This window comes from Chanodichthys erythropterus, chromosome 16 (genome assembly GCF_024489055.1).
Source record: "Chanodichthys erythropterus isolate Z2021 chromosome 16, ASM2448905v1, whole genome shotgun sequence".
Lineage (NCBI taxonomy): Eukaryota > Metazoa > Chordata > Actinopteri > Cypriniformes > Xenocyprididae > Chanodichthys > Chanodichthys erythropterus.
Genome location: NC_090236.1, coordinates 27,935,975 through 27,960,459, shown reverse-complemented (window position 1 = coordinate 27,960,459; position 24,485 = coordinate 27,935,975). Strand labels below are relative to the sequence as shown.

Genomic DNA, 24,485 nt, shown 5'->3' with positions numbered 1-24,485 from the left:
CATCTTGAACTAGCTCTCTTCTTCTCTATTTCAATTCCAGCAGTGTAGACACTGCTAAGTGTATTACTGCCCTCCACAGGTCAAAGTTTGAACTAATTGTTATATACTTGCACTAGAATATTATATGACAATTTAGTTCAAACCTTGACCTGTGGAGGGCAGTAATATACTTAGTGTCTACACTGCTGGAATTGAAATACAGAAGAAGAAGAGAGCTAGTTCATGATGAGCATTTATGGTTAAAACATTTTAAGGTTTTTTTTTTAGAAAATGAGCAATGGTTTCTCTAGATAAAACCCTTATTTCTTGTCTTTGATCACTGTAAACTGTAATTTTGACCTTCAACCGTTTGTGCTCCATTGAAGTCCATTATATGGAGAAAAATCCTGGAATGTTTTCATCAAAAACCTTATTTTCTTATCGCCTGAAGAAAGAAAGACATGAACATCTTGGATGACATGGGGCTGAGTAAATTATCAGGAAATTTGAATTAGAAAGTGAACTAATCGGGTCAGAGGAATACTGGGAGTTCTATGAGTTTAGCACAACAGCTTCATAAATTTCACCCCAATCTTAACTCAATACTGGCACAAGCAGACAAGCAATTACAATAAGTCATAAATACAGTACTTGCATAACCATTTAGCACATGTCGAAACATATGATCACTAGTCTTACATGTTGAAAGGTTGTGGTAAACCACAGAAGAGAACTCCCTGCCACCAGTTCACATTAAACTATGTCACAATCACATCATCTTAGAGAAGAGAAGAGAAGAGAAGAGAAGAGAAGAGAAGAGAAGAGAAGAGAAGAGAAGAGAAGAGAAGAGAAGAGAAGAGAAGACAAGACAAGACAAGACAAGACAAGACAAGACAAGACAAGACAAGACAACAATCAGACTTACTTTCTTTCTTCAGTTGCGAGATTATGGAGTACTCTCCCCTGTTCATGGTCCTAAAAAATAAATAAATAAATAAAAAAAAATAAAAAATAGACATTCAGGCCATGATTAGGTAGAGAACAAATGGTTTTTCAAATGTTATCGCAACATTATAGTAGCTCATTGTGCTCTCTCAATGACTTGACATTATTCTCTCAGTTACCATGGTATCTTCCAAAACGAAAGCTTATAAACCAGAAACATGTGGCAGAGAGCTGCAGCAAATGTATTAAAAAAAAAACTTGTAAATAAACCTTGCAGCAGTTTTCCATGTTTAATGCGACACTGAAGCACTGCTTATTTCCATTTATTTTCCAGACGAGTGAAACGAGCATTTAACACTTGGCTGTGCCTCTTACGTGTGTAATGGAATGAATTGGTAAGCTGGCATTGGAAACAAAGGCGCACTGTCTAACGCGGGTCATTATCCCCACATCAGCGCCATTTACAATTTTCCTTGCCAAATTCCTCCTTTCATCCAAATGATATGCAGAGAGCGTGATTGGAAGGTTATCGTGGAGATGAGGATGAATATGCCTGACTGCAGGATGAAAGCAGGTTTGTCTCGTAGATCAGGGCTGTTCGCGCTTCCTCTCTGATAGGGTTGAAAAAAGCTGTGAAGCTGTTTAGCGTGTTGTCAGACTCATTAAAGCTTAATCAGGGGAGGAGAGGAGAGAATGTGTCTGAGTTCACTAAAGAGGAAGCATTAACTGCATCACTGGGAAACCAGCTACTGCTGTAAACTTATGAATGACACTGCAGAAACTGAAACAGACAGTCAAGCCATGCTCAGTGTACATGACACATTTGGTTTTCAAGACAACAAGAGCCACATTTACTGCTGTAACTCTTAATATGTCCCTGGTCTTTGAATGATTTGTCAGTAAATCGTATTTTCATCAAAATGTATTTTAATGGTATTCTCAGCCTCTGGAACAACTAATTTTCTGCTGATGTAAGCAAGGCTGCACAGGCATGGAAAAATTATATCGTAGAATTATAGTACAAGATGTTTCACATCTGCATGACCTAATCAAATTCTAATGAAAACAATAAAGTCCCATCCTAGTTTTCTTACTTTTAAGAAAATGTAATTCAAGAATGCTTTGGAATATAGACATAAGGCTGGATATTTCTTAGATTACTGTAGAAGTTAAATAAATTATGTACGTGAAACAGAAAAAAGTTATGGAAGTTTAAGTTTATGAAAGTGTAAAATTTAAAAATATTTTATATAAAATATATTTACATTTATGCATTTGGCAGACGTTTTTATCCAAAGCGACTTACATTGCATTATTCTATACATTTGTATCTGAGTATGTGTGTATAATTATATATATATATATATATTATATAACAAAACATGTTTTGCTCTAAAATCTAAAGTCAAAAATCTGAACAAGTTGTGTTCCAAATTTTATCTCAAAAAATGAGCTTTCAGTAAGATTCTGTGTGGGCGCAGTACCAAAATTTCTCACTAGATGGCAACCAAGCTCCATTACTAACCATATAAGGGTGCCTCCATTTCCATATATGGTTTGAGTGATCTGAACCATATATTTGCATAATTTTCATACAATTTATGAAGTAGACATCCTATATAGATTAGTTTAAGTTTAGTATTGGATATTGCCTTTTAAATATGTAATGTCTTTGGGCTCACCGGTTGGCCGGTGACACTTAACAGGTTAACTATGAAATGCAACACAGTACAAAAATTAAATGTGTTGCAAATATGGTTTCAATTTCACATCTTAAACTATAAATTGAAATAATACAATACAATACAATATACAGTAGTATATATAGTACAGTAATACAATAGAGTATATACCGTACACTCTAAAAAATGCTGGGTTAAAAACAACCAAGCAAACCAACCAACCAAGTTGGGTAGAAAATGGACAAACCCAGCAATTGGGTTGTTTTAACCCAGCGGTAGGGTTAAATGTTTGCCCAACCTGCTGGGCAGTTTTATTTAACTCAACTATTGTTTAAAAATTACTGTATTGCTTAATTAAAATTAACCCAAAGTATGTTGGAAATGAACATTTATTAATGTTCAATGAATAATTATTAAACAATAAACATTTATTAAATTGCTTATTAATAAATGTATATTAATAAACTATTAAACTATTACATTTATATTAATAAAATATTAAAGCTTATTAATAAACATTCACTTTTTGTCTATTATTGTTGCCTCTAATTGCATCTGGTTTTTAATTTCCCAACTATTTTAGCCATATAGCAATTTTTAAATAATAGTTGGTTTAAATAAAACTACCCAGCAGGTTGGGCAAACATTTAACCCAACCGCTGGGTTTGTCCATTTTCAACCCAACTTGGGTTGTTTTTAACCCAGCATTTTTTAGAGTGTATATATATAGTAACACAGTATAGTATTACAATATAGTACAGGTATATACTGTTCAAAAGTTAAGGGTTGGTAAGAATTTTGGTACTGTAGATCAGATCAAATTCAATGTTTTTTTTTTTTGTTTGTTTGTTTGTTTGTTTTTTTCATCCTTTCCAAATTTTGATGCTGTTGTCTGTTTAGATGTGGATACTGCCCTCATGAAAAGCATCAATAGCAAAACATCCATTGCTAAAATTTCATGGATGGATAACCTATGCAAGTTTTTTATTTTATTTGATGTGTGTGTGTGTGAACTGTGCTGCCCTTTTTTTTGCTCTCATGCACAGAAACGATTTCATTCCTACCTGAAGTTGAAATGCATAACAGCCTGGAGTGCATTTCCTCCACCTGTGGTAATGTCTCCCTCAAATCCAGGCAGCAGGGGAGTCACCACATACACACGGAACTTTTTATTCTCCCTGTGACAAATTACAGCAAACATCAATACACCCGTGTAAACACACATATGCTTATTCTTAAATCACAAACCCTCACTTCCATTGACATTAATGGTAAAACATGCTTTCCAAGCCATTTCTCTTTAGCAGCATATCCTTGTGTTCAATCGGTGTGCTGCCTCCATAATTATAAAGTCATTACGAATGGCTCTTTTCCCAGAGAGCTCTTTAAGCACATGACAACATTGTTACTGCACACACAACAGTGCAGTATTTCAGTATTGGGGGCGACGCCTGGAATGACTAAATGAAGAGTGGCGTACCCACAGACCATGTCTGGCTCACATCAGTGCAGTGGCAGGTGCTAGCTTCTCATTAGCCGTCAGTGCGCATTAAAGACAGGCCTGTCTCTGCAGCTGAGCCTGCGTGCCTGACAGCAGCGGTGAGAGACTTGTGTCTCCTGTAAATCAGATACTTCACAGGTAACGACAGTTTCCCGGACTCCATTAGCATGGGAGAAGGTTGCACTTTACTATTCATCTCACATGCTTTCAATAAAGAAGTGAATCCATACTAATACTGTATGTCTGGGTAATATTGATATATACATGAAAGATTGGTTGGTTTGTTTGCATGGTGAGAAAATGGATGACAGAATTTTCATTTTTGGGTGAACTATCCCTCTAATGTGCAGGATTATTACTTTTTTGAGAAAAAAAAAAAAAAAAAACTAGGAGAATGTTCAGTTTGAATGGGCATGATGCTTCTGTAACTGCACATCTCTACTAAGCTCCACCAGTCCAGTGAATGGTGATAAATTACAACTAGTGTAAATGTATTAGGATTCTCAAACTTACTTGTGAGCTCTGATAATTCGCTCAATAATGGCATCACCAATCTTGTTGTAAACATGTCTGTTATCGGCACAGCTGATGAAGAACTGGTTCTGAAAACAATGAAACAGGAACAATCAATTCAGATTATCAGGCATATTACAGAGTCGGGAGAATACTTGCATATTTTACTTCTGCTAGGCCGTGACTTGGGCAAATAACGGAACATTTCTGTAATCACGTATGTTATTTATGGCATGAATTTAAGACAGAGGGCCTACCCTTTGGAAAAACCTACAAAACAGACTCCACTAATTGTTCATCATTTTGTCACTACTTTGCTTTGATTGCATAAACTGCAACATTAGACTGCAACAATAGTAAATAACATTTGGATTTTTTTTTTTTTTTGGCTTTACTGAATGTGTCAAAACCACAACTTTAGGGTTTTTCTTTCAAAAAATCTAATGTATCCACATAACTATAGAATCTAGGATTTTGTTCTTCCCTAATGAAATCACATCCTCAGAGGCAGAGCTAAAGAAAACAATTTTCTTCTTCTTTTCTTTTATCATTATTTTTATTCTCTTAAAGGGGACCTATTATGCAAAATTCACAGCAATCCACCATTTCTGTTTCCTCGCTGTAGAAGCTGGAGATATACAATGTCTGTGCCAAAAAAAAAAACACATTACAAATGTTCTGTTATTGGATGTACCAATGAACATAAGAGTCTCCATAGACTCTCGGCATCTGAGCCACTGAGGACACCGTGGTTGAATTTCATTTATGAATTATATGTGCCGAAAGAAAGTCAGTATATATTTGCACAAATAATTTTACACCAGACTGCTTTACAATCGAGGGTCAGTTCGCTGTTGGATTTGCACAAAAGACATGCTAGTCGATGAGTTGAATCAACTCCACAACAACTACATAAATTTATCCACTAACCATTCAGAAATGTCCAGTTGCATTCTAAAAGTTGTAACTTCTTCCTAAGTCTTTCCATCAGTGTCGAACTCCGGTTTGAACAATGTAAGGCTGAACATCGCTTCTGACAATTTCTGACATTTTGTCTGCGTGAGATTCTCCAGCTTTGTTGTTGTTGTTGAGTATCAGAAGCACAAGCCGTTAAAGCTCCACCCTCTTCTGGAAAGGGGGCTGAGAGCAGCAGCTCAGGGACACGCACAAAAATGGCGTATTTTTGCTCACACCCAAAAAGGGGCAGATTTGACAAGCTATAATAAGTTATCTGTGGGGTATTTTGAACTGAAATTTCAGAGACACATTCTGGGGACACCAGAGACTTATATTACATCTTGTGAAAAGGGGCATATTAGGTCCCCCATTTAAATTTTATTTATTTGTTTTTACTTGGATGAATATCCAAGACATGGTTCTTCTAGAATTTCCACTGAATCATTCTTGGCACCTCCCTTGATATGCTCTGATAACTACTGATGTATGCCGTTCATCAATAATATGAAGCAACTGAAATGTCAACAGTGTTTTATAACATAAATTGTACAACAATGGTTGTCAACACATTTGAAGCATATTAGTGAATGCTCACAGACAGCGTGAAAGCTGGAGATTGTGTACCTCAATGTAGATGAAGTGCTTGCTCTTGGCAATGACCTGAATATAGGCATTATGAATGGACTCCTCATGGTGCTTGATTCCTGCCGACCAGTCTGCTGCCGACCTCAGAACCTGAGAGACCATTTACATTTATGGGCATTTATGGCAAAGTTACTTAGTGTTCATTCAAGGCATCCATTTTTTTTTTTTTATCAGCAGGCATATGTGTGTTTTCTGGAAATCAAACACATGATGTTCCTGGCATCATGCTCTAATAGTTACATGTTCAGCAAATGATGCTTTCTCACCTGGACTTTGGTCTGGATAGACTCTGGCACTTGGTACTTCAGATCATTGCCTGTGCTGTGAGATTTGGGCAGTAGAAATGGGTAGGAGAGTGATCTGTACTTTGGCTTCATTATCTAAAGGAGCAAAAAGTCTTTACTGTCACAAAATCGAATAATGCTTCATCAAATCTCAGAGCTTAAAGTTATATTGAAGAAGTATCCAAAGGGAATTCAGAAGCCTGTCAAGCATAAATGAAGTTTAAATTGTGTGGGTCATGGCCCAAGCACAGGGGTGGTAAATTTCTCACCTTGGTGAAGTTCCAGCGTTGTATAAAGTGCCTGGCCACATCTCTGGCTGCTTTCCCATGCACCACTGAGGAGATGTCATGCCAGGGCATTCTGGGAGTTGTGTACCTGTCAATAAAATCTATAGTCGAGCACAGTGTTAAAAAGCAGGATTGTAAACATCCAAAATCAAATGAGAAGACTGCGTTTAATAACACAATTAACCTTGGAAAACCCGGATTAATGATCATTGAAATGAAGAAAGAAAACAAAAGCAGCCAGGCAGTTAACGTGTGGCTCACCATCAAAAGGCTTGTCCAGCTGAACCCAGTCTTTGTAGACGAAGTTGCAGTAGTCTTTGCCATGCCAGAAGCGTGTGTTTCCCATCAGCTCTCCCACTCCTGTCTGAAGACTGTGCACAGAGCCACTCTCTGCACACACAAGACATACAAAACTGATTAAAACACAAATGATATTTTGTAATAAATGACAGTTACATTCAAATCTACTAATTTTACAAATAAACACAATGTGTAAGAGAATAAAGGCTATGAAATAACTATAAAAAATACAATAAAAGATAAATAAATAATACAAAAGAGGTTCATATATAAAAATAGTGTCTGAATTAAAGGTGCCCTAGAATTAAAAATTTAATTTATATTGGAATAGTTAAATAACAAGAGTTCAGTACATGGAAATGACATAGAGTGAGTCTCAAACTCCATTGTTTCTTCCTTCTTATGTAAATCTCATTTGTTTAAAAGACCTCCAAAGAACAGGCGAATCTGAACAGAACAGTCGGGGTGTACGCCCCCAATATTTGCATATGCCAGCCCACGATTGAGGCATTACACAAGGACAGGACATCTGGATGTGCACTGCTGAATAATCAGACTAGGTAAGCAAGCAAGGAAAACAGCGAAAAATGGCAGATGGAGCAATAATAACTGACCTGATCCATGATATCATGATATTTTTAGTGATATTTGTAAACTGTCTTTCTAAATGTTTCGTTAGCATGTTGCTAATGTACTGTTAAATGTGGTTAAAGTTACCATTGTTTATTACTGTATTCACGGAGACAAGAGCCATCGTTATTTTCATTATTAAGCACTTGCAGTCTGTATAATGCATAAACACAACTTCATTCTTTATAAATCTGTCTAACAGTGTAGTGTTAGCCAGTTAGCCACAGAGCAAAGCCTCAAACTCATTCAATATCAAATGTAAACACCCAAATAAATACAATACTCACATAATCCGACGCATGCATTCAGCATGCATGTTGAACACTTTGTAAAGATCCATTTTGAAGGTTATATTAGCTGTGTAAACTTTGTTTATGCTGTGATAGAGTCGAGAGCTCGGGCGGGGGCGGAGAGCGCGCGATTTAAAGGGGCCGCAACCTGAAATTGACTCGTTTCTAATTCTGCCCCAAAATAGGCAGTTAAAAAAATTAATTAAAAAAAATCTATGGGGTATTTTGAGCTGAAACTTCACAGACACATTCAGGGGACACCTTAGACTTATATTACATCTTTTAAAAAAAAGTTCTAGGACACCTTTAAAACAAAATAGTTTATAAATAGTTTAAATATGGACAGTGATTTACTTGTAATACTTTTTTTATTTAGGTTTTTCAGTGTGGTCTCTTTTGAACCCTACTATATATGCTGTAATATGTACATGTTGCAAATGAAAAGGTTACTAAAACAAATTACCGTTAGAAATAATTAAATGCCTGACAACAGACCAAACAAGCATCAGATTACTTAGACACATTTAGGCCATTATTTTCTATGCCATTACATGCAAGACATTGATAGCCACTGCATGTGTAGCAATATTTTAGATTTATCCACAGTAAAAAGGATCACACCATAATCTAATACAAATCAGTGACAAATGAAATCTATGAAAAGGTCAAAGTAATTCCTTAGTCTTAAGCCAGTCTGAAATACACTTAATCCTCTCTCAGACAGACTGCAAACTGATCTATATGTCTTCTATGGCAGGGAGAACAAACAGAGAGAGCTAAACCAAGAAAACGATGGGGCACTCGCTCGAGCCGGGTCAGGGTGTCTAGAGCTACACCTACAGTACTATCAACCAGAAAGGATAAGCATCACTGCACAACCAACAGAGAGGAAAAATTTAGAGTCAAGATCCACACTGACTGACATTGACAAGTAACAGAAATTTTGACCTTTTTGCACGATTCATTGATCTAGATAGTCTAGAGATATAACAGAATTTGGATTGGGAATATTTGCAAATATTATACATACATATATATATATATATATATATATATATATATATATATATATATATATATATACATACATATATAACACATTTTGTATTGTGGAATCAGTTTCCGCAGGTTAGTTGCAGAAGAATCTCTTACTGTTCGTGCTGTCAATGCTACTGATGCTGTCAGCATGGTGAAGGCCACGTTGGATATGACGGTACAGGCTGAAACGTGTCTTGCGAGTGCGACCGATGCCTTTTAGTTTGGGCAGGTCCACTGAGTCACCAACCATCGACCGGCTGTTGTTTCCACTGGAGGACACTTTTTTCCTGGGTGTGGATGAATCCAGTCCCTGAGTCCCAAAACAGACATAATTCCACTTCATTAAAACTAGCAGAAACCTTTAAATCACAGTCTTTCATTCCAAAGCCAAAAAGTTAAGTTAGGCGTGTCATCCATGGGTGTGGCACAAATAGTGCAGCCAAATAAAGCATGTTTGTCTCTAACCTGCTCGATGGCCTGAGCAACAGAACGTGTTACACTTCCCACGTCTGTCAGTCGGTGCTCACTGTCATCCCAGCGGCCATACGCAAGGTCAATTCCCCCAACGAAAGCAACTGATTGGTCGATGACTACAATCTTCTCGTGGTGTGCCCATAAGTAGACAGAGGAGGACATGTGATCCGGGTGTCTCATCACCTTTAAAAGGGAGGAACAGTTATAATCAATAAGATGTTCCAAGATATGCAAAAGCAGATAAAAGTCACACACAGCTTACCTTTATGTTTGGGTGAAGGTGCATTAGTGTTCTTTTGCTATATTCACTATTGATGCCAAGTGCCAGCTCCACTTCCTTATACAGCATAACAAAGATCCTCACTCCTTGTTGCTAAAAGTAAATAAATAAATACTGTATGTGAATTCCACTTCACATTCATGTTAAATTGTGAGCAAGGCACCAGGGGAAAAAAAAATGTACCAGAATAATGTTAAAGGGTTAGTTCACCCAAAAATGAAAATGTAATTTATTACTCACCCTCATGTAGTTCTACACCCGTAAGACCTTTGTTCATCTTCAGAACACAAATTAAGATATTTTTGATGAAATCTGATGGATCTCTATTGCCAGCAAGTTAATTTACACTTTCAGTGCCCAGATCAGTGTTTTGGAGTGCCTAGATCAGTTAGAATCAGTGGTTCGGAGCGCCAAAATCACGTGATTTCATAAGTTTGGCGCGATCCGAACCACTGATTAGAAACAAAAGATTCGAAGCAGTGTTTTGAAATCGCCCATCACTAGATATTGTTGAAAAGTCATTATTTAGTTTTTTTTTTGGTGTACAAAAAGTTCTCTCGTTGCTTTATAATATTAAGGTAGAACCACTGTACTCACATGAACTGTTTTAAATATGTTTTAATAGCTTTCTGGGCACTGAAAGTGTAAATTAACTTGCTGGCAATAGAGGCCTCAATGAGCCACTGGATTTCATCAAAAATATCTTAATTTGTGTTCCGAAAATGTGAAAGTAATATGTAGAACTACATGAGGGTGAGGAATAAATTACATTATTTTCATTTTTGGGTGAACTAACCCTTTAAGAGGACTTACAGCCTTGCGTTTCAAAATGCAGTCGAGCCTCCAGCGATTTCCTTCCACAACAGGTCTCTTCAGAAAGATCTCAGGGCTCAGCCTGCACATTATAAACACAATCATATAGCAGATACAACGTAATGCAGCACAAGCACACCTCCTTTATAGTCTACATGAAATCAAAATGGACACAACTTACTTTCTTAATACACATTCCTGCTCTTATTGTGCACATAATTATTATAAACATTTTTTTAATTACTTACTTAAAAAATATATAATTTCATTAAAAATGTAAAATAATAAGTCTTTAAAGTATTATTGCTCCGCTGTTTAAGATAAAACCAAGTGTCAAGGCGTCAATTGTTTGAGAAGGGAATAGTTATAGATCATATTTAACTGCAAATGCCATAGTTGTAATAGTCAAAGTCATACTTAACTGCAAACTCGCATTTAGATCTGGCTCCATTTTAAAGTGAATGCCAATAAAATGGTTTTCATGCAGACTTAAATCAATGTTTGAATATTTCATATTCTACAAGTACAACTACATCAAAAACACACAGCGATTTCTCATATAACCACCCACTCTCTCACACATACACAGAAGATAAGACCATTGAGTCTATTCCAGGAGTGATATTTTTGAAATAAGGAAGGTTGAAACTCGACACAAGTGAAGTAAGAGATACCAGTCTTGCTGTATAACATACACCTCCCACTCTGAGCCCCTGATCCAAGGCCACATGTCTGTATGTGTGCATGTAATGTCTACTCTACAGAGCATTACCAAACAAAGAGAAATAAACAAAACACCATGTCATATCAGAATATACATTTTTCATTCATGGAAGATCAAAATCAATCCAGTTTTGCTTTCTGTCAATGTTTGACAGTTTACTGTGGCACTTTTCTTGTATCCCAATTTCACCCTAAACTGAACCACTAGAGACTATCCCAATTTAAGCATATGTCTCTGGTCATGATTTGTCTCACCTACATGGACTGCCACTGGTGCCCCATTAAACAAATACATGCATGTCATGTGTTTTCTCCAATCATAGCTGATATGCGCACACAACTACATAGAAACAGTTTATAGGTTGATTTCCAGGAAAAGTGTAAACACTGTAACTCTGTGGAGTTATCAAAACATTGTTCTGTTTGTTGAAGCAATCTGTCCAGGTTGTGATAGCAACATTGACTCACCCAATAGTGTGAGTATCTGTCTGCCTGAACATGTTTTCTTCCTGGAGGGTAAACAAAAGTACATACCACCAGTCTGTAATGAAGATTTCCTCTTTGGCCTCCTCCAGTGCATTTGCAACATCCTCCATGTAGGTTTTGCCATTCACATACCTGGAAAATTGAGTACAGAGTAGAGGGTCAAAAAGAAAGCATTACATTACATTACATTGTTTTTGGTTTTTTTGTCTTAAATGGAAAGTTCATTCAAAAATAAAAATTCTGTCATTGTTTACTCACCCTCATGTCATTAAAAAGCTGTTCGACTGTATAACAACATTGGACCACATTGTCTTTCATTGCATAGACACACACACAAAAGAAAAAACCTTGTGATCTGAAAGTCAGGTCTGAAATGACGTGAGGGTGAGTGAATGATGACAGTGTGTTATTTTGGGGCAAACTCTTAGATTAAATATACCATTTAGAGGGTATGTTCTCCTCCTCCCTTGCAAAAGATCCAAAGCGGTGAGTCCTTAAAAAGGCCCTGCCATGTTTCCGTACAAAGTTTTCAATGGCCTGACTCCACCACAGTGCATGTCTGTAGCTATTAAATTTCAGCACCAGTTTCCTGCACAAGACAAACAAACAAACACAAATTGTCTACAAGCTGAGAGAGAGACATTCATATGTGACATTATATTTGCGATTACGTGAACACACCTGGACAGGTTCTCAATGCTCACTCCATGCTTGGTCTCTGTGTATTTGGAGTCTATTTTGATACTGAATTCATTGTCAACCAGCAGGACAAATGAAATGGCGCCAGTGTCTGGCTTCATGTACAGCAGAAAAGAGTCCTTCACAACAAGCCACCTAGACAGAGAGCACAAAAGACTTCATCATTAGACTCCATCACAACCATGAGGTCAAACCTAACCTAAAGTATGCTTCACTAAAGTATTATTATACCAAGAGCAGTGGAAGGCAGTGATACAGTGTCAGTTTAATCAGAGAACGAAAGTAGCACGGTATCAGTGGAGCAGAGATAAACAGCTTGCTAGAGTCAAAGAGACTATATGGTGTGTGTGTGTGTGTGTGTGTGTGTGTGTGTGTGTGTGTGTGTGTGTGTGTGTGTGTGTGTGTGTGTGTGTGTGTGTGTGTGTGTGTGTGTGTGTGTGTGTGTGTGTGTGTGTGTGTGTGTGTGTGTGTGTTCGCTCTATCTGAATTGTGTATTTTCACAGATAACACTGCTTTAAAGAGTGTCTCACAAATGTTAAAGCTCAAAGTGAAGAGCACAGCCTCACTGCATGAATGCATTTCATCTGCTCTTGTGGTTTCCTTGAAGAATTCAGCAAAAGATTTTGTGTTTTATGAATAATTACCTCTTGGACCAGCGGTAGCAGACTTCATTGCGGCCACAGCAGTTCATGCCTGGGATACGGTGACCTCCTGATCTTTTATAAACAATGCCTTCTCTGAAAGATACAGGTTTTTTTGAGTGAGTCAAAGAGTGAATTTCATGAAATCCATTAAAAACTTGAGTCAAATTTCAGATAATAAAGGAGATAACAGATTATATGTTGCGAAAAATTTAACATTTTATAAGCATCACATTTTTTCATTGTGACATTTTCATGACAAGTACGTCCCCTCCCAAATTCTCATGACTTTTGGTATTTATGCATCATGGGAACATTTGTGATTTGTCAAGCATCCAGAAAAACATACTGACACATGGTAATTTATAGCAAATTAAAGAATTTGTTATTAACATGCTTAAAGGGATAGTTCACCCAAAAATGAAAATTTTATGTTTATCTGCTCACCTCCAGGGCATCCAAGATGTAGGTGACTTTGTTTCTCCAGTAGAACACAAATGATGATTTTTAACTCCAACCGTTGCCGTCTGACAGTCTTATAATGCGAGTGAATAATAACACAATTTATAAGAGTCAAAAAATATGCATAGACAAATCCAAATTAAACCCTGCGGCTCGTGACGGCACATTGATGTCCTAAGACATGAAACGATCGGTTTGTGCAAGAAACCGAACAGTATTTATATCATTTTTTTTACCTCTAATACACCACTATGTCCAACTGCGTTCAGCACTCGCTTAGTGAGGTCTGATTGCGCTCTGACAACGGGAGTGATGTCTAGCACTCATTGAAGTATAAGTGCGAGACATCGCTGCCATTGTCAGAGCGCGATCAGACCTCACTAACCGAGTGCTGAATGCAGTTGGAAAAAATGGTGTATTAGAGGTAAAAAATTATATAAATAATGTTCGGTTTCTCGCACAAACCAATCGTTTCATGTCTTAGGACATCAATGTGCCGTCACGAGCCGCAGGGTTTAATTTGGATTTGTATAAGCATATTTTTTGACTCTTATAAATTGTGTTACCACTCGCATTATAAGACTGGCAACGGTTGGAGTTAAAAATCATCATTTGTGTTCTACTGAAGAAACAAAGTCACCAACATCTTGGATGCCCTGGAGGTAAGCAGAGACCCTAAATAAATAAAGTTTCATTTACTATGCAATATATTTCACCCTAAAATTAAAAAAACTGGTCAGTGTGAGGCAATAATAAAACAGTAAAGCAAAATGAGTGTGTCCTTACAAGCCTTTAGGGCCCAAGTCCTGAATGAAGGACAACTGGCTTACATCAATAAACTCCATCTGGAAAAGAAAAACAATTCTGCTTAAAACCAGTGAGACAGAGACGCAGCTTCAATTAAAAGAAGTTACACTAAATCCTCAGCTATACTGACCCTCTGAGGGTATTAAAAATGAAGAGAGGGAACGAAGGATGGAATTTGAGAGAGAGAGAGAGAGAGAGAGAGAATTACGGATGTCCTTGATTAAAGCCATTGGAATTGTACTGAGCCGAGAGAAAAGGCTGCACATTAACACGCTCAGGACACACAGTCTTCATCTGTAATATCGATCCTCATGCTGCTGCTTCATTAAAGATAACTCAACATGGGCTCCATCAGGGCCTGAACTCTATAATCAAGTGTGAGCTTACGGTGGCGTAGTATTTTCGGTACATTGCCATCCTCAGCAGCTTGTTCAGGTAGTCCTCCAGTTGTTTCTGCAAAAAGAAAATGGTTTCAAAAGTTTGATTCTGTGGAACCAGTTGTGTACCATGATAGATAATAATAAATCTCAGAAAGTAAAAATGATGTTCAAAGTCTCCAAAATATATATTTTTGGTGATGGCATTTAAACCTGATTTTATCAATGTAAATGTACTTTAAATATCTAATCTACACAACCTAACATAGAATATATAAGCATTACATAAAGTTTCTTAATGTTATTAATGAAAGTGGTTAAAAAATATTAAGAATACAGTACCTTCTGAGGCATATAAAAACTGTCACATTTTTTAATGCGATCTGTTTGACTAGTAAGCCTAATGTACTGGCTGAAAGGAAGAGCATATTTATTTATTCATTAGTTTATCTAAAGAATTTCCTTAAATATCTACAAAGAAAATTAACAGCAAATATACTTCAGGCGATTGAATAAGTCAGAAATATTAAGCTTTAATCGACAGCTGGATACTTAAGAATTTCATCAGTAGGTCATGAGAATATTCTCATGTGACTCACATGATATATGACAGAGTATTGTCATATATGCTCAGATAACACTAAATCATGTCAATGACGTTGTGTGGGAGAGACCTGACCACAGACTCACGCCTTGTGATGACCCAAATTACGTCATGCTCAACATTGTCTGTGATCATTTCCTGTCATGTGATCAAGGGTTGGTAATCAAGAGCGACTCACCCTCCGACTAGACACTTGCTCCTCTCGTGCCAACTCATCTCTGCCTCCCCGAGGCAGTGCAGGCATCTGCCTCACCTCGCTCCTCTTTATGCTCTTCCTTCTCTCAGTATGGCTAAAAGACAGAGATATCATAATCTGAGAGATAAATAGGAATAACAATAGCAAAGAGTGAATAATGAGAACGAGTAGCCGTGAAATCTGAGAAAATAGCGCAAAGCAAAAAACTAAAGAGCACGGGGAGAACAAAAAAAGAAAAGAAATTTGATAGAAAACAGGAAAAAAGGAGTTTAGAGGAAGTGAGAATAATAGCTTCTATAAGAATGAGAAGCATATTCACTAATCTGCTTCCTTTAGACCTGGTATTAAGAGCTGTCTAGGGCCATTGAATCTCAAGTGGTCATCTGAGACGCATTACCGCTTACACCAAGTGATCAGGAGTGAATTTCAAACAGCATTGTTGAGACCTTAAAAGGCACAGTGAGAAGAAAATGCTACTCAAAGAGTCGTTCCAAATTAACTAAATCCCTTCAGTTCAGGAAGGGCTTTTTCACAAGGCCGTTAGAATAAGGTAGAAGAAAGTAGTTTGGCGAGAACAGGTGTAAAAGATAATTTATGGAGTTTATCTGTAGGGCAGGGGTCTGACCTTCGGGTGGGCAGTGGGATCCTCATGAGGGTCTTGTATCGCAGAAGCTCTCTATGAAGGTCCATGAAGTGCTTCTCTTTTCTTTTGACTATCCAGGTGAAATTTCCATGTTTGAGCTCTATCTTAAACACAGCTGGCATTGCCTGTAGACACAGCAGTGATGTGAGATCTGTGACATCTTTAAATCTTTTAACTAGTGTGTGCTCCACAGACCTTGGACACGCCTCTGTGTTTGGAGATTTTGAAGCGGTCCGGGGCCCTGGTGAAGCGTTCCACTTCTAGGATCTTGGCAGTGATGGGGGCAGTGGTCAGGTAGACCTGCGCATCTGTCTCTTTAAAGCCAACTGTCCTGTACACGGCAGAGAAAGGGATACAGGAAGCCCCTGTAGGAAAACAACAGTGCGGACTGAGGCATGCCTATGGGTAATGTGAGCTCCAGTGTGTGTGCTGAATACTTATTGTGACGTGTTGCATCATGTTACACAGCTGTCCTCACATCACTCCCTCTTACACATGTTCCATAGTTCAGATGCCTGATTAAACAGACCTACTGTAACCCTTTTCCACTTCTGAAATATTATTGTCAAAATAAATCCTGTTTATCCAGTTTCACTTGTATCTAGCCATTTTGATAACTAAATAGATGAATTCCGCACACTGGTATAGCTTTTCTTAAAGCTATATCAGCAAATCTTAAAGGGTTAGTTCAACCAAAAATGAAAATTCTGTCATTACTCACCCTCATGCCGCTCCACACCCGTAAGACCTTCATTAATCTTCAGAACACAAATTAAGATATTTTAGTTGAAATCCGATAGCTCCGTGAGGCCTTCATAGGGAGCAATGGACACTTCCTCTCTCAAGATCCATAAAGGTACTAAAAACATATTTAAATCGGTTCATGCGAGTACAGAGGTTCAATATTAATATTATAAAGCGACTAAATAACGACTTATTTAGTGATGGGCGATTTCAAAACACTGCTTCATGAAGCATCGGAGCACAGATGAATCAGTGTAACGAATCTGCTGTTCGGAGCGCCAAACTCACATGATTTCAACCGTTGGCAGTTTGACACGCGATCTGAATCATGATTCGACACACCAATTCATTTATGCTCCGATGCTTCCTGAAGCAGTGTTTTGAAATCGACCATCACTAAATAAGTCGTTATTTAGTTTTTTTGGCACTCCAAAAAATTCTCTTCGCTTTATAATATTAATATTGAACAACTGTACTCACATGAACTGATTTAAATATGTTTTTAGCACCTTTATGGATCTTGAGAGAGGAAGTGTCCATTGCTTCCTATGGAGGCCTCACGGAGCTATCGGATTTCAACTAAAATATCTTAATTTGTGTTCTGAAGATGAACGAAGGTCTTACGTGTGTGGAACGGCATGAGGGTGAGTAATTAATTTTTGGGTGAACTAACCCTTTAATTTATTACAAAGTTTCAGTCATGTGACCTTTATCAGGCATCATTTTCAAACAGGAAGTCGAGCCCACACAGATTTAAAATACAAAGCAGCTAATGAGAAAATCATTACAATCAACAATAGCCGGTCACATACCAGGAATGAAAAAGTGCCAACCTACTTCAATGGATCAACAATCAAATACAATTATCCAAAATACATGCATTACACACTATACTTCCAATGACAGACAAACAGACAACAAACCTTCCAGTGTTATCTCCATTTCCTCCTATATAACTGATAGTAATACATCAAATGGATTTTTTGGCTCTGAAATAATAACAATCACCTACCTGAGGGGTTGAACTCGCAGTCCACCTCTTCAGGATCATCCTCAGCATCTGAGAACCCCAGATCCCTGGTGTCCAGGTTCTCCACGGTGTCACTCATGTCTGCTTTTATCATATTGAGTTACTTCTTATGGGCTCAATGAAACATTCAGCAGTCTCCAGCCTGACGGGCCAGCATTGCCTGTTTGAACAAACACAACACACACACGTCCAGTTAATACCCTAAAGACATGGTACTTAACTACTGTAGAAGGGAAAAAATATAATATAACCCAAATTATAATAACTAAACTAACCAAATTATGCATAATTAGGATTGCAAATCATGTTTAGCATCTTCTAAAAAGGAAGGAGAAAATGTTTTAAATTTCTTTTACTGTCAGTGTCAAAGCTGTATGTGCGTCCAATCAAACTCTAGTTTTGGCCCAAACTCATCTGTGACTTGGCAAAAGCTAGTAAAATTAGGTAGATTCCATCACAGATGGGTTGTGTGACATGCACTCATTCTTGAAGCATGAATATTAAATACTGATTAACTAGCAATGAGGATAAAGTTGGTTTGTGCAAACAATAATTTGTTTTCTGTAGTGAATCATTGCCTGCCAAGTGCATAAAATCTAATTTTGCATGATAAACAACTCCAGTATTGTGCTGTGTCACCACTTGTTGTCCGATTTCAATTTTGGGTCCTGAAGCAAAACCAGCTCTAATCTAATTAGATTTGTGTAGCATCATAATGTAATTAAATTTCCTTTAGTCTTAAAAACCTTTGTTATATTATATTATATTATATTATATTATATTATATTATATTATATTATATTATATTATATTATATTATATTATATTATATTATATTATATTATATTATATACCATTATGGACACAATAAAGTGATCAAAAGTAACAGTAACATATTGTTTTGTTAAAAATGGTCTATTTAAAACAAGTGCTGTTTTTTAACTTTCTATTTCATCCAAAAAAGTGGGAAAAAGTATCAGTTTACAAAAAATTAAGCAGTACAATTATGTCAACACTGATAATAATAAGAAATGTTTCTTGAGCAGCAAATCAGCATATTAGAATGATTTCTGAAGGATCATGTGACACCAAAGACTGGAGTAATGATGCTGAAAATTCAGCTATGCATTTTGCAAATTGTGTCTTTGGCATCTAACAGCAGGAAATAAATGATCCATGCTAACCAGCCAAACCTTGACCCTCTAGTTTGCTCATTCCTATTTAAAACATTTCCTCTTTCGATCAGGCCAAAGGTCAGAGGTCAAAAGTCTTCTCTTGTGGAGTACAGAGTTCCTTCAGTGAATATTAATCTAATAATACACACAAGATCAGATCAGTGTCATTCTCTCACAAAAACAGCTATTAAAAAGGAAGCCACATCCTGTTTTCTGCAACAGCTCTGAGAGCAAAACCAAGAAAATTCCCTAAACCCCAAAACAATACAGCAATCACACAGATAATTGCTGTCGGAAATACAAAATCCAAGAAGCTGTTCTCTGCTAATGCCTTTTTATATTCCTTTAATATTAATTTGCCAGTTGGTGGCACGATTGAGAGATTAAATATGAATTCAGATCTCTGAAGGCTACAGGATTGGTGACCCATCTGAAACTATAAACATACAGGTAAATCATAAAGTGTGAGGTGAGATGATGCCACAACATAGTAATCATAAGCCACTGAAGCCATTAAAATATAGCAAAATCATCACCAATAATGTTAATAATGGATGTGTGGCAGAATGGAGTGCTTCAATAGCTTGATAATCGCAGATGTGGGTTTTATGTCTAAAACAGAGAGTTCCATATGTGACGGAAAAAATATAGAGCAACACAAAAGGAAAAAGAATGAGTATTAAAATATTAAAGAAAAATGCTGAAACTGAGCAGCCAAGTCAGCGCTTGTTACTTACACAACATATTTCACATTGACAAGTTCAATTAAACTAAACGTAACCACTATTTTCAAGCCTTTCACACACATAAAGTCAACATTTGTGTTCTTAAAACAAATATATCATTATAAGAGAAAATAAGAGGAAACACAGAGGGCTGCTCTCTTGATTTCTCTCACAAAGACTTTAGTTGCTTTCCTTTAGACTGCAGTAATTTTGCTGCCAAGTGCATGTTCTCTCTGTAACCACCCCACAAAACCTTCTATTAAACATAATGGAACATTTTCTCCTCTCATTGGTTGGTTGCAGTTGGCTGCAGAGTGCAGATACTAGCTGGTCTATTCAGAGTGATCGCATAATGGCCATTTTAAATGTGTGGAAGAGAAATAATGTGTCCTAGAGAGTAGCTAAAACGTCTGAACTTCCCATCTTACGTAAGAAGAGTCTAACAGTGAGGTGTGGCTCTATAATCTGAACTCGATATGACATCATCTTTTCCAGTCCAACTACCTTTGGAAGCTTCTGCTTAACTCTGAGAAACTAAACCTTCCTTCAATCCTTACTCACTAGAGAGAAAGTCCTGAAATTCATTCACAAACAAAGAGACAACACTGGCATGTTTCAAATCATCTCACAATATTTATATTGAAAATCCTTCACTACAATGTCATTGTTCACCTAAGATATCAATCTGAACTTTCTTTCAGTCAACGTGAAATTGGAATTCCATTTACTTCCACGGAGTACGTTCCTGTTCTTCCTGTGAATGATTGATCGTTGCAAATGGTTTCAAATGAAAAAAAGGTTTGTCTTTGTAATATCAAATTTAAATATAATAACTTCCTTTTTCAGCTGACTTCATTTTGGCTCCTCGGGTTATACAGTAGGCATTATTTTAGAATGCTTCTATTAATCTCACTCCATCCCCATTCTGGTATGGAACTCCAGTTTTCAAATTACATCAATAACAGCCCTACATTTCATACAGAAATACCACAGATAACAGCAGTAAAAGAGATTGACTTCAATTTTTTGACTGTGATGGCTGAGTTTACTGTAAACATAGAGGATGGTCTAGCTAGTGGGTAGTCTAAACAATAGTGGTGCTGGTAGAGAGGATCCTAATGGAAGGACTCTCTCTGTGTAGGTGAACATTTATTACTGTGGTATCTCACGCGTGTCTCCCACCTGTGCACTGACATTTAGAGACAGCTTTAAAGAGTTGTGCAGGTCAGAGAGGGGCAGTAAATCTGATGCTTCAGCTATCACTCCGTTGGTGCAATGTTGCATTTTTATGATTCTTCAGATATCATCCAACCCAACCCTTACAATCTCTGAATGTAGCATTTCTGAGTAAAGGGGTTGTTTGTTATTTTCAAGATATAATACACGTGTGATTGTGCAGACGAAACTCTGTACCATCTGTACAGCAGAGAGAAAGACTAGGCTAATTCCTTGTATGTTTGAAGTGAACCTATTTAGTAAGCAAACTAAACCCAAAACATACTCTATTTAAAAGCAGCCAAACATACACGCTAATCTACCCTTTAAAGGGTTAGTTCACCCAAAAATGAAAGTTCTATCATTAATTACTAAAACCTTTGTTCATCTTCGGAACACAAATAAACACATTTTTGATGAAATCCGTAAGCTCTCTGGCCTCTGAGAGACTGCAATGATATTACCACTTTCATGGCCCAGAAAGGTAGTAAAGACATTTTTAAAATAGTCCATGTGACTACAGTGGTTCAACCTTAATGTTATGAAGTGACAAGAATACATTTTGTACGCAAAAAAACAAACAAAAATAAATGTATTCAACAATTTCTTCTCTGTTAGTCAGTCTCCTACACTGTTGATTTTGTAAACACAGTGCAGCGCTTCCGGGTTCTATCTCAGAACGCCTGCTCGGAATTAGCCGACGCTGTTCACGTGAGCACCACGACGCATGTGTGTGATGCTGTGACGCAGGAGCCGGCCAATAATGAGTCGCCGTTTTGATGTAGAACCCGGAAGCTCTGCACTGTGTTTACAACATGAACAGTGTAGTAGACTGACATGGAAGAGAAGAAATTGTTAAATAAAGTCATTCATTTTTGTTTGCTTTGTGCACACAAAAAGTATTCCCATCGCTTCATAACATTAAGGTTGAACCATGTATGCAATATGTTTGTCCAGCAGCTCTCTGAGAGATGTGTTATAATTCAAGAGGAAACAAAACAAAAGATATGATAAAAAGAAAGACATAAACGTTTACAATCATTGGCTCTCTGCGCCTCCTAATAAACAAATCTCGATGTAAATTATCTAAAGCAGGACATAAGCCGTGCAGTGAACTGTAGAAAATAACTGCAGTACTGTGAGAACTTTGAGCGCTCTACCTGTTAGACAAGCCAAGCAATATAAACCAATAAACACTTTCAACATGCGTGCACTCCTCATTTTCAGTATTTTGTCTTCACTGCCAAGAAAAACATTAAAAATTTCTTAAAACAAGAAAATGTTCTTTAAGCAATATTAATTATATTATTATATTATACCAAGATATTATAAATATATAGTATATTTTGGATACTAAACTACAGAAATACACAGATAATGAAATGTCTGTGAGAACATTCTGTGGATGGGATATCAGCTGTTGCTTCCTGCCAACAAGTTCCTGCCCATTGTAATTCGTCATGGAGACAACGCTCAGAACATTTGTTAGGAGAGCAAAAAAAATATTATGCAACCACATAGGTTAGAGCTGTACGAGTGTGCTACAGACACTGCAGTCACTTGTGTGTGTTGGGACATGCATGAGACTAAAGAACTGTGGGATTTTTTTGCATTGTCATTGTAAGACATGATGCCATAAACAAAAGTAATCCATTCATCTTTCAAATTCGTATGGGCTTTGTGTCATGGAATGACAGTCTCCATGTAAATGTAAAATGTCCTTGCCAACCTGATGTGCAGTTCAGCAGGACCCTGTTAAAAAAGCCTGATTTGTATTAAGATCTGTTTTCAGAGCAAATGCACTTTGTACCTGAAGGCAATTTATGACAGGAAGGTGTTCACCAAACAAAGCAGCAGTACAGTTGTTCTGTCATGCTTCTTTTTACACATTTTAGAGATAGCATGAAGTTCCCAAACAACTTGGGGTCAGAAGTCTCTTGCATTCGGATTAATGAATAACATGATTAAAGTATAAGATAACTCAAAAACAAAAAGGGCCATTTAAAACAAGCCAGTGACAACAAAATTGGCCAAACTGACAAAGTGCAAGATTAAAGGGTGTGCTGCATTATTATTATTCATATTAAATGGAGTTAAAATATAATTAGGATATTTAATAGTGTATCGTATCCCTGCCCTTTAGCACTGCTGAAAAAACAAGAGAGGGATTTTGGAGCCTGAGCAAAGCCAAGTTGACTTTCCTCTCTCTTGTGCACTGGTTACACATTCCACATTGGATACAAAAGCCTCTCACACTGGGGTGAGACAGGAGCCAAGGCAAATCCGTACCAGTAAGACTTTCACATGTCACAATTAAACACACACACACACACACACACACACACATTCATAACAGTTGCTAGAAATTTCCAAGTCTTCATTCCCTTGAACTCTGCAAGCTGAGACAAAAGTTTGAAGCAGAGCATGAAACAACAGCAAACAGCACAAAGTTTCACTGACCTGCCCTGGTAGACGTGATTCCCACATGATAAATCAGCTGTGCTGTTTGAATCCTACAACAATGAAAGACTTGCTCATAATTTCGTAGAGAGCGTTAAAAGATTCTCTCTCCTTTTCTGTGACTCCAGACTAGACAAGAGGGCAGAGAGTGGAGAGATCAGTCATAGGCCAATGTGTTTGAAGGGGCGGGGCCTTTCCGGGATTCTAAAGAGTCAGTCACAACCGCTCAGCCAATCAAGTTAAGAAAGGCACAATCTACTCCTCCCCTCCTCAGCTGTTTAGACTGACAGATATCTTACCATGGGAAAGAAGAGATGTTTGTAATGGTTCAGAAAATTTTATTTATTTATTTATTTATTTATTTATTTATTTTTTCAGCCTGTTGGGTCATGTTAGGGGGTTATTTTATTTATTTATTTTTCTGTAACTCAGTTGCTGGGTCACATTTACAGTCAATAAAAATTACGAACCCCCTAGCATAACTACTCAGCTCTGGGTCAATGTAACACAGTGTTGGGTAGTCTGTGCCATTCGTTATATTTGACAAACGGTCATTTTGTATTCTGTTCTGAGAGAAAACTTCCTGAGGGGAAAACTTCCTGAATGAAATCGATTTTGTATTACATTGTAGTCTAGTGTCACATTTTACCCTTTTTGTTTATATATATGTCGCAGCTAATGTCGTCAGAATCTACACTCAAAAGCGAAAATCGATGTCATATGTCACAAAGCTGCCGCGTGCTCCAAAGACTACAACAGGAGTGCTATTGATCTAGTTGACAGAGAATATAATTTTTTTTATTTTTGATATGATTAATAATGTAACATTATAGGCATTTTCTGTCACTTTTGATCAATTTAAAGCCTCCTTGCTGAATAA

General features: G+C 37.2%; 1 protein-coding gene across 1 annotated transcript in view; it reads right to left on the bottom strand.

Annotated features, from left to right (window-relative positions):
* The window catches only part of pld1a (phospholipase D1a), a 29,806-nt gene extending 6,061 nt beyond the window's left edge, over nt 1-23,745 (bottom strand). Inside the window, exons 1-22 of the mRNA XM_067362521.1 lie at nt 23,606-23,745; nt 18,013-18,190; nt 16,452-16,621; nt 16,239-16,381; nt 15,596-15,707; nt 14,824-14,889; nt 14,416-14,474; nt 13,171-13,263; nt 12,509-12,661; nt 12,267-12,416; nt 11,876-11,959; nt 10,619-10,700; nt 9,788-9,898; nt 9,517-9,708; nt 9,166-9,361; nt 7,055-7,183; nt 6,776-6,894; nt 6,489-6,602; nt 6,202-6,312; nt 4,621-4,709; nt 3,671-3,784; nt 905-954 (exon numbers count right to left, since the gene is read on the bottom strand). Coding sequence (XP_067218622.1) covers nt 905-954; nt 3,671-3,784; nt 4,621-4,709; nt 6,202-6,312; nt 6,489-6,602; nt 6,776-6,894; nt 7,055-7,183; nt 9,166-9,361; nt 9,517-9,708; nt 9,788-9,898; nt 10,619-10,700; nt 11,876-11,959; nt 12,267-12,416; nt 12,509-12,661; nt 13,171-13,263; nt 14,416-14,474; nt 14,824-14,889; nt 15,596-15,707; nt 16,239-16,381; nt 16,452-16,621; nt 18,013-18,124 — 2,449 coding nt within the window. The 5' untranslated portion in view covers nt 18,125-18,190; nt 23,606-23,745. The remainder of the gene's footprint in view (nt 1-904; nt 955-3,670; nt 3,785-4,620; nt 4,710-6,201; nt 6,313-6,488; nt 6,603-6,775; nt 6,895-7,054; nt 7,184-9,165; nt 9,362-9,516; nt 9,709-9,787; nt 9,899-10,618; nt 10,701-11,875; nt 11,960-12,266; nt 12,417-12,508; nt 12,662-13,170; nt 13,264-14,415; nt 14,475-14,823; nt 14,890-15,595; nt 15,708-16,238; nt 16,382-16,451; nt 16,622-18,012; nt 18,191-23,605) is intronic.
* Between the last annotated feature and the right edge of the window lie 740 nt (nt 23,746-24,485).